We start from the raw sequence: 15027 nt of genomic DNA, 5'->3' as shown, positions 1-15027 counted from the left end.
TGCATTTAATATTTTATTAACAGCTATAAACATATTTTTCATGACCAAAACACTGGAAACAAAGTGATTGCCACAGCCACCTAAGAAAATAAACAGAAACTTAATTTACATAGTTCTACAGGCAGTAGAAAGTGCACATATTTAAATATAGCTCCATTAAAACTTAGCTAGCACTAGGTAATAAAGAGTTATTCAATTAATCATAAACCAAAGCTTACAACACTAATTGGTGCATTTACAGACATGAATCATAAGAGTTAACAATGCAATGGTATGTTTACAACTTAAAGACAGACTGCTTGTACACTGTGTGATAAAAGAAAAAAAAACAGATTTAAAAATCAACATTCAATCATAAGAGAATGCTAAAGAAACTCTCAGTAGATGTCATTAGTCTAAAGTGAACTTATATTTTAAGTCTATATTAATTTGCTGAAGGCACACCTCAAATCCATCTACAAAGAGAAAACCTCACGACTAACCTATACAGTTCTACAACCATTTTTGATAATTGGTTATAAAACCAATTTGTACAATGCTGTAAAAGAGCCAGTGGCCACTATTGCAAGTATCTTGACAAGTATGTTTTCTCTCAACAGTGTTCGAAAGGTAACTATTTACAAAGAAACAAAGAGGTCAGTCTTGAGTCATACAAATACTGTAGGTTTCTCTGAAAATATTATTCAAACAGCAATGTTACTTTATTATACAAATACCCATCATCACAGTTATGTAGTTCAAGACCTACTAAATGCTGAATTCAGTACTTTGAATTTTAAGTTTAGCACACATAGAAACACTTCCACTAATCTACAGTCCTCCTCTTCATTACATTTTGTGGCTTTTGCCTACTACTGAGGGAACAAAACCACAAATAAAACAATCTTCCGGAGTTGCTAGGGCATGTCTGAATTATGATTTGTTTGAAGTGAAGATTTTTTTTTTAAAAAGGATGTATTTTTGAAGCAAACCAGTTATTTGTGAAATATCTCAAAATTTTGAAAATTTAGAAAATATTGTGTGAAGGCTACAGAGGTACACTATAATCTTAGTCCTCCTGAAACATTACAAAATTACAACAAATCACAGAACCAGAATGTCTGGAAAGGGCCCATGAGGATCACTGAAGCCCAGCTCCTGGTTCTGTGTCCAAGAACAGAACCTGAGAGTGTTGAAGAACAATACCTGAGAGTATTGATCAAACACTTCTTGAACTCTGTCAGGCTTGGAGTTGTGACCACTTCCCTGGGGAGCCTGTGCCAGGGCTCAACCACCCTCTTTTCTTGTATCTGATCTACATCTTCTCTGAGACAGCTTCAGGCCATTCCCTCAAAACCTGTCACTGGTCAATGAGTGACTAAATCAGTGCTTGCCTCTCCACTTTCCCTCATGAGACCACAGTAAGGTCTCCCCCTCAGTCTCCTCCGGGCTAAAGAAACCAAGTGTCCACTTGTTCTTATCACATAGCTCCCCCTCCAGACGCCTCACCATCTTTGTGGCCCTTCTGGATGCTCTCTAAAAGCTTTATGTCTTTCCTATATTGCACACAGGACTCTAGGTGAAGCTTCACTAGCACAGGGTAGAGTGGAACAATCACCTCCTTGACTGGCTGGTGGTTCTGCACCTGATGAAGTGGTACCAAGGCCTGAAAATGTCAAAGTCGCTCCCTTACATTTAATATTAGTTAAGAAAGCAGTCCATCACCCCAGCATCGAGATACCATAAAAGGTAATGATACTTATTTAGGGCACAATCCACTTTCTTTTTAGGAAAAAAATTCAAAAGGCATTACATACCCAATTGGGATATTCATCTAGCCTCCCAGCAACAAAACTTTCAACATAACTTATTTCAGAGTCATGCAATAGAACTACAAAACTGGTTTGGGGTATGACTGGCACTGTTCTACATGAGATGCAACACACATGTTGAACAATTAGGAATGTACAACAGGGGTGAAACCACCACAGTACTAGAAATCTAAGAGAAGTAAACATTTCACCTGCTTCACAGCTTCATGTGCCAGCTTCAAGTGAACAAATTCTCCAATTCATATGTCTCAAAGCCCTTAGCATAAACCCTAAAATTTGGGGGTTTTTATTCAGTGAGTGGTGTGACATGATGAACAGAGATCATTAGCAACAAACCATACTGATGGCAACTCCCACTTTTGAATACTTGCATATCATCTAACTGGTAAAAACATCTCCTGAAATGTTTTTAACCATGAGACAAATAACACATTTACAATTACTGGCAAGTCTGGAAAGCAAGTAAATATAAGAAAAGTAAATATTGTAGCCGATGCTGAGCAAAGTCTTATGATTAGGGACCGTACATAAGACAAAGTAAACAAGTACTATAAAACTGCTTGAATTAAATGCTTTTCCCTTGTCTGATTTCTTGAAATGCCTCCAAAACTAAAAATTTCTCTACAGAGCTATCACATTTATTCTCCCTTGCAGAAATGAACTACAAATTACTTTTTTTTAGGAAATGCACTATGAGAAAGGTCAAAAAATTATTTCGACACTATTCAAGTCATCACTGTATCACTTCTGTTTTTCACAGTTCCACAAAAGAGAAATCGAATCAAGGAGAAAACCTGCTTTTAACACTAATCATGCAGTTAACATTTCATTAAAGCAGAATTTGAATTGAAATGCTATGTTAAATAAAGTATGCTTCTTCTCTAATTTCTGGTCCTTTTTGTGACATCCAGAAACTGTAAAAATCTAAACAAGAAGAATTAAGTTATGGATAATGGACTCAATTCAGTTTTCATTTGCACTGAAGAAGTAGAACATGTCTACTTATTCAGGCCTACCTTTGTATTGTGATTGAACAAATGGCTGAACTAATAAACAAATTACAGGAACTTAAATCTTTTCATTAAGAGCCAGTTATATCAAGTAGACACTTTGAGTAAGAAATACTACTTTCTGATTTAACACTTGCAGACAGAAATTCCAGATGAGTGAAAAGCGAGGCTTCTGAAAACAGAAAAAAGAGAGCTACTGTAACAACACTGATTTCTTACCCTACGCATGGCTTCCTCCTCCTCTTGACGCTTCTCATAATGTGCAAAGTCATCAAAGATTGAGGTGGTATGCTTGAAAGTAGCAATTATTTTAAGCACTTGCTTGGCTTTTTCTAGGGGTACCTCTTGAGTGTCCCTCGAATTGGTAACTGGTTTGTTGTCATTGTTTTCCAAGCGAATATGTCGCAGTTGGTTATTGGGAACGTCTTTGACAAAGATCCATTTGACATCAAACTTCCCCTTCCACTTATCCTGAGACCAGACACCAGCATATGCATTGTAGTCCACAACAGACTTCATCTCAGCCACTCCGCAAAAGTGTCCACTGCCATTCACACTGAAGAGTAAATAGAGTGGGCCTTTTCCATTCAGGGACCGGTAAGCAGCATCCAAGCGCTTATTCCCATGCTCAGTACTACACCAGATAGAGTACTTAATGGAGCGATGAATATCGTCCTCTGAATAACTTTTGATTATAAACACACGTCCATTCTTCAGATTCCAATCGAAGTCTTTGGGATTGTAGTTGTTTATGGCCTTTAGTTTCTCCAGCACTGGGTGCACTTCCACACCAGAAGGTGAGGAGCTGACAGATACAACACCTAAACCAAAGTTCTCACTACCAGCTCCGTTGTTCTGGCTGAAGCCCACACCCCTATTACGAGGAGCTACCCAGCGGTTTTGCAGCTGTTGTTGCTGCAACTGGTGAGGCTGGGCCTGCTGCTGAGGTCCTTGTTGCTGTTGCGGTTGCTGTGGCTGAGGCTGCTGTTGAGGCAGTTGGCTTTGCACCAGTGGTGGTGGTTGAATTAATGGCTGAGGCTGCTGGATTATAGTCTGAGGAGGCAGTACTGGTTGAGCTGGGGGTGCTTTTACCACTGACCCTTTGTCATCCCAAGTTCCAATATTCATGTTGTGTTTTATGGGTGGTGGCGGTACAGCAGGGCCCCCAATGCCCACATTACCTTTAGGCTTGAGTTTCGGCTGAGGTTTAGCAGGTTTCCTTGCAATTGCAGCCCATGAGGTTGGTTTAGGTGCTGAACTGCTAACTGGGGGCACGCTGTTAGCTGCAATGCTTGTCATACCTGTACTGCTCAGAGCTGAACCTACAGTTTTTGTTACAGCAGCCGTCATATCTCCACCGATTTTCAGTCCAGTCATGCCTTGCTCAATACTGCTAATCCCAGGCACCTTGCTCAGAGTATCACTGCCAAATCCAGCCTGTCCATCTGCTATGGCTCTCCCAAGAGAACTAGGTGGATAGCCATAGCTGCTGCTATAAGCAGAGCTTTGCGTTGATTGTCCCTGAGATCCACTCGTCCCCCATGTAGAGAAGTCTGCATTCCCAGGAAAAAAATTAAATCCATGCTGCCCAAGAAATGGAGGGGTATTTCCTAATGCCCCAGGTTGACTAAATACACCATCAGGTATGTAATGGTGTTCACCATTGCTCATCTGTCCATAAGTTGTCAAATATGGCATTGGAGGGTCACCTGCAGTTGACCATGCTGCTTCACCTAAAGAGTATGGAAATCCAATGGATGGAGCATAATAGCTAGGCATATATGGGTCTGACATTGGTGGATAGCTGTTACTCTGCAAGAAAAAAAAAATTTAAAATCAGCAATACTGACAATTATGCTCAAGGGGAAAAAACCTGTAATACAGTCCAAAACATTTTTAAGAGTTATATTAATGTATCTGTAAATTCCACCATTCCTCACATCATAAAAGATGAGTAAGTATCTGCTAGATATGGCCATTTCTTCAAGAGATCTTCTCAAAGCATTAAAGGGCCCCCTTTTGTTCTGGAACATTATCCTCATTTTTTAGCTACTAAGCTAGGTTTAAAATGCCTCCATGCCAACAGTACAAAGAAAATAACAGACTACTCTAAAACAAGTCATAACTGTACCTTTATAACTAAAGAAAAATAGCTGCAACTATGATTTAAAATTGTGGTATTCTTTGATTTTGTCGTATTTCTCACTTCTAATTGAAGACTCCAACAGAATATTAGAGTGAAATGGATGCAAGGATGTCTGTTTGCTTCAGGAGTAGCAAAAAAAAAAGAGGTAACATATCCATGCTATGGAGAACGGGCATTAAATCAGTACTACCCCAGACAGACTCCTGGGAAATCACACAATTTATTTCTTGAGACATTTGAAGGACTACCCCCATATGATTTCTGCTGGTTTTTTGTAGAAAAAATTGCACATGTCATCCTCTAGCTGATGCTTCCTTAATGCTGAGTTATTGGGGAAAAAAAAAGTGAAGGCAAGCAAAAATTCTTAGTCTTTTAATAACTTGGACTCTCTCTCTCAAGATCATGCCAGTTTACAAACTTAACATATCTCACATTAACTTTCAACTACAGAGGCAATTCACAGCTCTGGAAGTCAAGCCATTAGCTTCTTGGCAGAAGAGCTGTACCAAGCTGTAGTGATATCAAGCTTCCATCTATTATGCCATCAGCTGTGAGCTACTTCTATCACCTTTAAAGGAAACCATATCCAAGCAGTTAATATATTCTCAGAGCCAATAAAACTGTTGTTTTGGACTGAATCCAAAATTATGATTTTGTTTTAAATGTATGGGTTTGGGGTTTGTTTTTTAGCTCAAGTTTCTTGTAACTGCGTCTTTCTGAAGCTAGAACAGAAGCAAAAGAGGAGGACATGAAAGTATGCTTTTTAACTGAAGCTTTTCCAGAATTTTTAATAATCCTTCATCTGCTTAAAATTCATGATAAGATGAAATATGACATAAAATTATATTTCTGTGTATATTCAGGTAAGTCAGTAATGGTAAGAAATATCCAAAAATTAAATCTGGAGTCAGCTAAACGTCGAAGTTAACTTCAAGGTACTAATCAATGTTCACTTACCTGATTTGTCTGACTACTTAGATATGGCTCAAAATCATCATCATTTACTGCATCCTTTTGATGAATCGAACCGTTTTGTACTGAAACTAAAAATAAATCTGTATTAGAATAGTTCCTAGAAAATCTATGCTGCACTTTCAATCTAGGTAACACTTCTAAATCACCTGTACATTGAAAAACATATTATTTTTAAGTACCATTCCAATTTAAACAAAATAACTCATTCTACTGACCATGAGAATCAAATCTCAGGAGAGGTCCGCAAAGATGGCAGCTAGAACAGTCTATTCCTGACTATTCTTTCCTGAGACCCACAGACATGTGGATGAAGAACTACAGGCACACCTTATTTGCACAGGCAGTAAATCCAGCATTTCCGGAAGTACCAGACCAAGTGCAAATGTGCAGACCAACCCGATCTATAGACGTATTCAATAGGTTCAGGGAAAGTTGCAACATACAGCTTTCTCCTGCCAGGAGGAAAGGCAGCTACCCACCAAGACAACCATGAAGGACATCACTATCCAAATATTTAATCCTGTATTTCTACATAACTGTACTGCATTAGTGACATCTCCGAAGCTCTGAGGTGACAAAGCAAGACAGAAATAAAAGCTTAAGTCCCAAAGGGTGATTACAAACCTTTCCCAACACATATGCCACTATATGCTGGAATCTCTTCCTACCTGCTCTCCTTGGTCTCCTATTAACCTTTCATTTCATCTATTACACCTACCTGGGATTCTCCAGCTGCCAATATTACTTGAAGAGTCTCTCTACTATCCCTCAGGCTACTATTCAAACAAAGCCACACTACACAAATTTCTGCTAAGTTCCACTGTTTCCCATGGTGCAAAGCAGAACAGTGGCTTCAACCAGCACTTTCAACCTGAAGATGAAGATCTGTTCTCAAAAATAAATTTACTGATTATCCAAATGCAACTTTTTTTCTTTTGTCAAATATGTTCAGTGGGGGAAAAAAAAGTCTCAGGATGATCAGTAGGATGCACTGAAAAACCATGACTGCCGAAGTTACAACAAAACAGATTTTCTGAAACTTAAACTGAGTTAGGAGCCAATTTTATGGGCTCCCTCTTTTAGCACAAGCTTCTGAAAAGCATATACAGCCATGTAATGAAATATTCAACTTTGCTGAAATTAGTGTTTAAGAGTCAGGGGTTTTTCTTGCTTCACTAGGGGAGGGAGGTTGCCACCCAAAATTCACATTGTAAACCAAGTGGTGCTTGAATTTTTTTCCACATTGACTTCAACATCCCTAAAACAAAACTGCCTTCAGTGAAACTAGCTGAAAAAAATGACAAAGTAATAGATATAATCACAAGGAATAATCAAAATCCTGGAAAATTTTATTAACTTCAGAGAGTACTAAAATAAAAAAGGTAAAAAATTCATAATTTAGCACAGAAGGTTTTTTCAAAGCAATTATCTGGGAAGAAAGTAATCTGTGTTTTGAATACCTTCTTGAAGTTTTAAAAGAACATCAGACACTTTGTAATAACTTCAGTTACTACAAGCTGGCACACTGCATTTCTATACTAGCAACAGTCAAATATAACCAGCAATGCTGAGCACAGTGCAGTTTATAAGTAGATAGAACAATATCCCTAATTAAACACCACATTTAAATTAAATATTAGATGTTGGGGGTTCTTTTACCCCATAAACAGAGTTTCAGTTCAGGTCATGGATCATCCTGAATTTACACACAATGGTAACATATTAATGACCTGGAATTCCTCTTTATATTTGGCTCAGTTACACACAGGATGAAGCCTCAAAACATTTTGTCTATGTCACGTCCACTGCTCAGACTTAACCAAATAGAACAGACAGCACAACTCTCAAACACAATTCTATTATAATGAAAAACATGGGCAACAGCATACAAGTTCCTTAAAAGTATGCAACCACAAGTAAAGGAATAAACAGATGTATATCAAGACTAGCATCCCATCAAAATTAATCTCCTCATACTGACAGCTAATCTTCATAAACCATCATCTGCTGAGCTTATTGTTCCACAGGTAACTAAAGGTCACTGAAGACAGAATTATTTTTGGTCTGACATTACAACTAACAAAATATTCTTGTAAATATATTTTCTTTCTTATTCATTCTGTACCGAGATATTAAGCAAGTGACACAAAATATTTCTACAGTGATGGTTTTGCTGGTGAAATATATACATTTCCCAGTGAAATAGCATCACTAGAAGCATGTTTCTTTAGCTCTTCATTCTAACTTTACAAAATGTGTTAACAGTGAAGAATGTCGCCCGCACAGACATTTAACAAGAGCCATTGAATGCCTCATTCCCAAAATCTCATGTTAAGTGTTCCAACTGAACAGGGCAGTGATAAAGAATACTAATTGAAACTAATCTACAGACATTAAAAATATCTGTATCAATAAGATTCTAAAAATACCGTATGTTTCTGGAAACACTGTGAAAACATACAGTGTAATTAGATATTGGGAAGAAGCAACTCATCAAACAGAGCAATTTAAAGCTAATATTCTTTTAACTGCTACTATCCTTGGAATAACCACTTACAAAAAATGATAGCCCAAGGTGCAAGAATAACTTTTTCATTAGAAGTCATCAGACCTTAATGTGAAGAATAAACACTAAAAGAAACATGAAATATTTAATTCTTGTTTTAAATCTTATTATTACATTTAAGCCTCCTACAAAACAAAAAATTGTTACACACACAAGTGTAAAAATAAGTCAGCACCTTCTATGACAGATTTGATACACTGGCATAATAAACAAAAGGGGGGAAAACCAAAAATGAGTTCCAGGAATGCCTTTTTTATTCACGTCCCTATAAGTCACAATTTGATGGATGTCAGTTTTATGTCAACTGTACAGTAGATGACAACTAGAATAAGTAAAGTTTCATGACAGGATGATTTACTCATTCAAGTCTCTGAAATACCAACACAAATATCTGACACAACAGATAGACAGTACTGTTCTACACACCAGAACTTCAGTCCCACAAATTGTGGCTGAAGGAAACAGCACAGTATACCAGTTTATGATCAATTAGTTCAAAGAATCCAAAGTATTTTACTAGAAAATAAAAATCAGCTACCTACCAATATAATTTGCAGGTCTAATATTTTTCATTTCAATATGAAATATGTATACACCCCCTTTTATTGCTCACTCATTCTCTTATATGTTCTATGTGGACAGCTTCTGCCATCCTCCTTACCATTACTACTCTTAGGCACAGAACCAGTTTCAGATTGGTCTGTTAACTCAGTATCACATCTTCCCTCAAAGCTCCTCTAAGCTGAAACCTACCACGACAACTGAAAGACTATTGTCTGCTAACATGCAGTCAGTATGGACTGCTGACACTGACTGAATTCAACCACTTGAAAAAGCTTCTAGCCCAAAGCCAACAACTTTTGCTACATTGAAAATGTTAGCACAGTCCCCTGCACCTTTAATGCTAAATCATAACTTAGTTTCACTAAGTAGATATTACACCAAATAATTTAACAGAACAGAGATTAATTGTTCTGTTTCACTATTATTTTCACTTAGGTCATAGTCTCACCAAGAGAATACATCATGAGTATTTGTTATTTAAAAGGATGCACTACATAAAAAATCCAAATTCAGAAATGCAAAAATCTCTTCCTTACATAGCAAGCAGAGATGTGTTTTGATTCAAACATTCCACAGCAGTGACAAATTATAGAACACAAGAATATGCTAACAAAAATAAGCGAAAGTAAAGCTGACTAGTGCATTTTCACACACTGCAACATACCACCCAAATAGAAATGCTTAATACTTCCAGTCCAATTCACATATACAGAGTACAGTTCAAAAGCTACCTGTGTGAGTCTCTAACAGATGCACCTAATTAACCTCACTTAAACTGAGAAATGATATTTTAAAGATTGTGAAGCCACGAACTACTTGCTACAACAAGTCTGACTTTTCTTCTCATTTAAGGGCAACATGGAAGGTTACAACCACAAACTATTTCAATAACATGAAACAGTTAATAAGTGCACTTCGAGCAAAAAAAAAAAAGAGAAAACAAGTATTCAGGAACAATCAAACTAAGCATGTCTGAGGAGGTAAACACGTTCATTTTTCTCTGAAGGCAGAGAAATCAGAAAGAACAGGCCTCAATGAGATCTGGGAACCATGTGCCACCTCACAAGCAATACATGTAACAAGAAGCAGATAGTCTGCACGTAGACAGAATAATAGAATAAGTATGCTGTGAATAACATTAAATGACAGCTCACAGAGAACAATTAAATTAGTTCAGATAATGAACTAAGAGGGGCAAAGAGTACCCAAGCTCAAAAAAAAGGTTCTTATCTGCATAAGCATAATAAGCATATTAACACACAGAGGTAGTTACGTGCATGCTGTTCTATAGCTCAGTTTGCTGAGCAGCTAAGAATTAAATAGGCACAAAGTAGACTGTTTAGGCAGAAAGAAATTCCAAATAGACTATTAGTAAGAAAACAAATTCCAGACAAAATATGCAAGATATAATCTGAAATGCTGTTTACAACTGACTTGCCAAGAATTTTTAGATAAAAGAATATTAAGTAGTTAGTAGTTCCTTCTGTAGGAAATAAATCCCACTGAGTATGGTATTTAAAAACTAAGACCTTGACAGAAACATTAAAAAAAATCAGAAAAGCAGAAGGCCTACAAACACAGACAAAAGATCAGTTACTGGTGCTAAAATGAAGCAAGACTACAAAAATTTTGAGAATAAGGAAGGTGATGTTTTCTGCTCACAGATATGAGTAACTAGTCACATGGTTGCTGTCTAGCAAACTAAGGAAGCTGTTCAGATGATTCTTCCTGATGATTCTACTCACTACACAGAAAGACCCAAGGTGTACTGTTAAGAAAAGATTATACAAGCATATCACAACGGCAGCTAAAAAGAAGTAACTATTTAACTGTCTGACTTCTGACATTAATCTTTTGGAAAATAACACATCGTAAACCTATATACTGCTGTGCCACAGTAAAAGTGCTGGGAAGTAATATTTTGGCACACAATTTACTGTCATCCTGCTCTGAAATAAAAGACACCCTATAGTTACAACCTCTTGCTATGATTGTCAGACATTATACTCTATAAAAGCAATATTACAGAATTTTACAGAAATACAAGGACAACTTACCTTTATTTCCCTGTCCTTTAGGTCTCTGTATATGGGAAAGGGGGGAGGGGGGGGGAAGCAAAACAAGGTCAGTTAGAATCCTCTGGCATCAACTTCACTGCAATTCTATTTATTTGCCAATTCTGCCCTTTTCAACTTAAAGATCACTTTAAATTACTAAACCATGCTATTATGAAAATGTTGTGACATTACTTAAAATAACAAAATCAAAGCCTGATAGAAGTTAACTAAAAATATTGAAATAACCTAGGACTTAACAGCATGTGAAGTTTAAATGGTGCTGAAAAGCTGAACAAATGAATTTTAATTGCCCCAGGGCCTGAAAAACATCAGCAATAAACAAAAATAACACAGAATCTAAAAAAAGGTTAGTACCTAAAGATTACTACCAACACCCAAATTGCATTATGATATGTCATCTTTTGAATTGACTGAGAGGTACTAATCACAGAATAGCATACAAATGCCTTGCTTTTTAGATATACAAAAGAATAGAGAGTAGTATCATATGCTGAACTTCAAGTTGTGCATTCCTCACCTAGGCAATTATACAGTCTGTACCAAGCTTTCACACAAGGAAATAATTCCTTAAGGAGGACTTTTTTTTTTAGGATTAGTCATTACAAAACACTGTTAATCTGTCATGCACTAAGAATCAATGTAACATTACAAGTTACAGTATCTTTAATTCCTCTACAGCAAGACAAAATAACTTCAAAAAAACAAACGCTATTCCATGAAAATCTAATTCACCTTCTCATATTACTTTCAACTAAGCAGAAGCGGATCTCCAGGCTCCATAATTCTCTTAACAGTTTTTAGCCCTGAAGAACTCAGTATTCAGAGTTTTGAAAGTTTAGGAGGTAACCACCTCCAAGTTACTTTCATGAGAATTTGTCTCAGTTGCCATAAAACTGTTCAACACTTCTTCAGCTAGAGGTACACTGGTTAGACACTACCCTCTCCCAATACGGGAAGAATCTCTGAAACCTGAAAAACCCCAACCACCTCATCTTTTGGGATGACTCTAATCCAGACACAAAGGCATGCAAAAGCCAACAAGAGACACAGAACTAGAAAAAGTTGGGAAGAAGCAGCCCTCATGAAAGACAGAACAATGAAAAGCTAAGAGATCACTGAGCTAGAAATAAATGCTTAAAGGAAACTGGAGAGCATGCACAGAGACAAAAGAAACAGAACATTAAAGGCACAGAGAGAAAATAAAAGGAGGCAAGAGACTGCAGGGCTAAAACTTTTGGGGAGTGGCAGAAACCCACGGAAGAAGCAGATATCAAGACAGAATAGCTTCCAGCCAGAAAGAAAGACCAGCAGAGGCCTAGCAAAGGTAAAAAAATAACAAATTCTAAGCACCGTGAAGGACCAAGTTTACAAAAGTGCTACACAGCGCAAAGAGAAAAACTGAGAACTACTGGAAGAAGCGAAGGTCGAGGGAAAAGGAGAAGTCAGAGGCCCGAAGGGAGAAAGGTGGGCGAGGATAGAGAAAGGCAGGAAGATGCGGTAACGGGGAGCCTGGGGTGCGCAAGGAGAGGAGTCGGCGGCAGGCGCCGCGGGGAGCCCGGCTCTACGGCGCTCCGGAGCGAAGACCCGGCAGCCCGGGGGCCTGGCCGGGCAGGGCCGGCTCCCGAGAGGTCACGCACAAAGGGGGCCGCGGGCGGGGGCCGGGCCGGCGGCGCTCAGGGCTGAGCGCGGCGGCGGGCGCTGCGGGCGGGCGGGGAGGCGGAGCGGCTCCGGCACGGCTCCGCGGTTATAAATAGGGGCGGCCGGGCCGGGAAGGAGGCCCGCACCCCGGCTGCGATGGACAGCCGCTCCCCATGGCGGCGGGGAGGGAAGGACGGAGGGAAGGAAGGAGAGAAGGAAGGAGGAGGCCGCGAACCGCGCCGCCCCGGCGGCGAGAGAAGGTGCAGGTGGCCGCCCTGCCGCCGCCCTCCCCCGCCGCGGGTAGCGACGGGGCCGGGAAGAGGGGAGAGCGGGCGGCCGCCCCCCGCCCCGCGGGCGGTACCTGGTCGACGCTGGTGGCTGACATTCTTCACGGGGAGCCGCGATCCCCTCGCTCCGCTCCGCCTGGGCCTCGAGTGATTCCGCACGCCGGGGCCGCTCGCTCGCCTCCGCCGCCTCCTCCCCACCGCCGCCGCCTGATTGTCGTCGCCGCCGCCGCCTGGGCTCGCTGCCGCCGCCGATCGGGTTCCCGCTGGAAGGAGCCGGCCGGCCGCACGCAGCGCCGCTTCCCCCCCCTTGCTCCGGGCTCCGCTTCCCCACAATGGCGGACGAGGCTCCGGCTCCCACTTCCGCTCCGCGCCGCCCTGACCTTCCGCTCCCCCCGCCGCCGCCGTCGCCGCTGACCTTTCCCTTCCCGTCCCCGCCTCCTCCATGTCACGTGGGGCGCCAAGCCGCGCCGCGCGCGCGCGCCCTCCCGCCGCCCAGCGGCTCCCGCGGCGCGGGGGGGCGGGGCCTGGGCGGGGGGCGTGAGCGCGCGTGCGCGCGGCGGGAGGCGGCGGGCGGAAGGAGCCGCGGCTGTTCCCGCCCCCGCCGGCCGGGGAGCGCGCGCGCCTCGGGAATGGCCGGGAAGGGGCGGCGGGGAGCGGGGAGCGGTCTGCCCGCTCCGCCGCGGGCTGCCGGGCAGGGCAATGGGGAGCGGGGAGCGGTCTGCCCGCTCCGCCGCGGGCTGCCGGGCAGGGCAATGGGGAGCGGGGAGCGGTCTGCCCGCTCCGCCGCGGGCTGCCGGGCAGGGCAATGGGGAGCGGGGAGCGGTCTGCCCGCTCCGCCGCGGGCTGCCGGGCAGGGCGCTGTGGCGAGGGCGGCGGGCGTCCGGCCGCGGGACCGTGAGGCGGCCCAGCCTGGCCGCCCAGAGCGGCTGTTCTGCCTGCGGAGGGCTCGGGCGACCTTCTGGCGGCCGCTCCTGCTGCCCATCCTCTCATGGGTCACAGGATCACTGAATGGGTCCGGTTGGAAGGGACCGCTGTGGGACATCTGGCTCAAGCAGGGTCGTCCCAGAGCACAGGGCACAGGATTGTATCCAGACAATTCAGGAATGGCTTTGGGGGGGCAGTCTGGTCCAGTGCATGGTCACCCACATAATAAAGAAGTTCTTCCGCGTATTCAAGTGGAACTTCTGTGCATTGGTTCCTGTCCGTTGCCTCTTGTCCTGTTGCTTGACATCGCTGTGAAGAGCCTGGATCCATCCTGACAGTCTCCCTTGAGATACTTGTGCACATTGATGAGGCCCTTCCTCAGTCATCTGAGCAGGCCCAAGTCCCTCAGCCTTTCGTCATGAAAGAGATGCTCCAGACCCTTGAACCAGCTCTGTAGCTCTCCACTGGTTCGGCTCCAGGAGCTCCATGCCTCTCTAGCACTGTGGAGCTCAGAAGTGGACACAGCACTCTAGGTGCTGCTGGCACTTCCACAGCAGGTTGTAAGCAGGGTCCAGGGCGCTGCCTGGGGTCAGAGCCTGCAGCTCAGAGCCCAGGCTGTCTGCACTTCAGGCAGGTGAGCTCACAGGTGACAACGCCTGCTCATAACCCTTATCCTGCAAGCTCTCACCCCTCTGCTCTGCTCCTGCCCAGGTACCTGTGCTGTAGTATAGGCTTGGTGGCAGAGCACATGATGCATCATCAAATGCAGATTTTTTTACCTAGCTGCTTTCAACTCCATCATTAATGAATTACACCGTCCTTAAGTGATGGGAGTTTAGCAATTGTGTAGGGGCTTCCTGCAGCAGCTGTCAGTAAAATACAAGACCACTTCAGCTATGCCCCAGGGATAATCAAGTATTTATAAACTTGAACCAGAAAAGTCAGCATTGTAGTTAATATGCTGCTTAGACTCTGAAGGGAGGAATGCCTGAAATCAAATACAATTGTGTAAACAACTGTCAGGGCAA

The 15027-nt window shown here is 42.2% G+C and overlaps 1 protein-coding gene across 2 annotated transcripts in view; it reads right to left on the bottom strand.

Moving 5' to 3' along the window:
* The window catches only part of YTHDF3 (YTH N6-methyladenosine RNA binding protein F3), a 28506-nt gene extending 15034 nt beyond the window's left edge, over nucleotides 1–13472 (bottom strand). Inside the window, exons 1-4 of one of the 2 annotated variants that reach the window (XM_021555626.4) lie at nucleotides 13150–13472; nucleotides 11130–11154; nucleotides 5925–6010; nucleotides 3041–4633 (exon numbers count right to left, since the gene is read on the bottom strand). In XM_021555626.4, the coding sequence (XP_021411301.2) occupies nucleotides 3041–4633; nucleotides 5925–6010; nucleotides 11130–11154; nucleotides 13150–13173 (1728 nt within the window). In that variant the 5' untranslated portion in view covers nucleotides 13174–13472. Of the gene's footprint in view, nucleotides 1–3040; nucleotides 4634–5924; nucleotides 6011–11129; nucleotides 11155–11882; nucleotides 12822–13149 lie in introns of those variants that run through there. The other variant, XM_085572137.1, reaches the window with a different exon arrangement.
* Nucleotides 13473–15027: the final 1555 nt, after the last annotated feature.

The sequence above is a fragment of the Lonchura striata genome, chromosome 2 (assembly GCF_050655825.1).
Source record: "Lonchura striata isolate lonStrDom1 chromosome 2, ASM5065582v1, whole genome shotgun sequence".
Taxonomy (NCBI): Eukaryota; Metazoa; Chordata; class Aves; order Passeriformes; family Estrildidae; genus Lonchura; species Lonchura striata.
The sequence above is the reverse complement of the archived record's forward strand: the minus strand, read 5'-3'. Positions and strand labels throughout refer to the sequence as shown.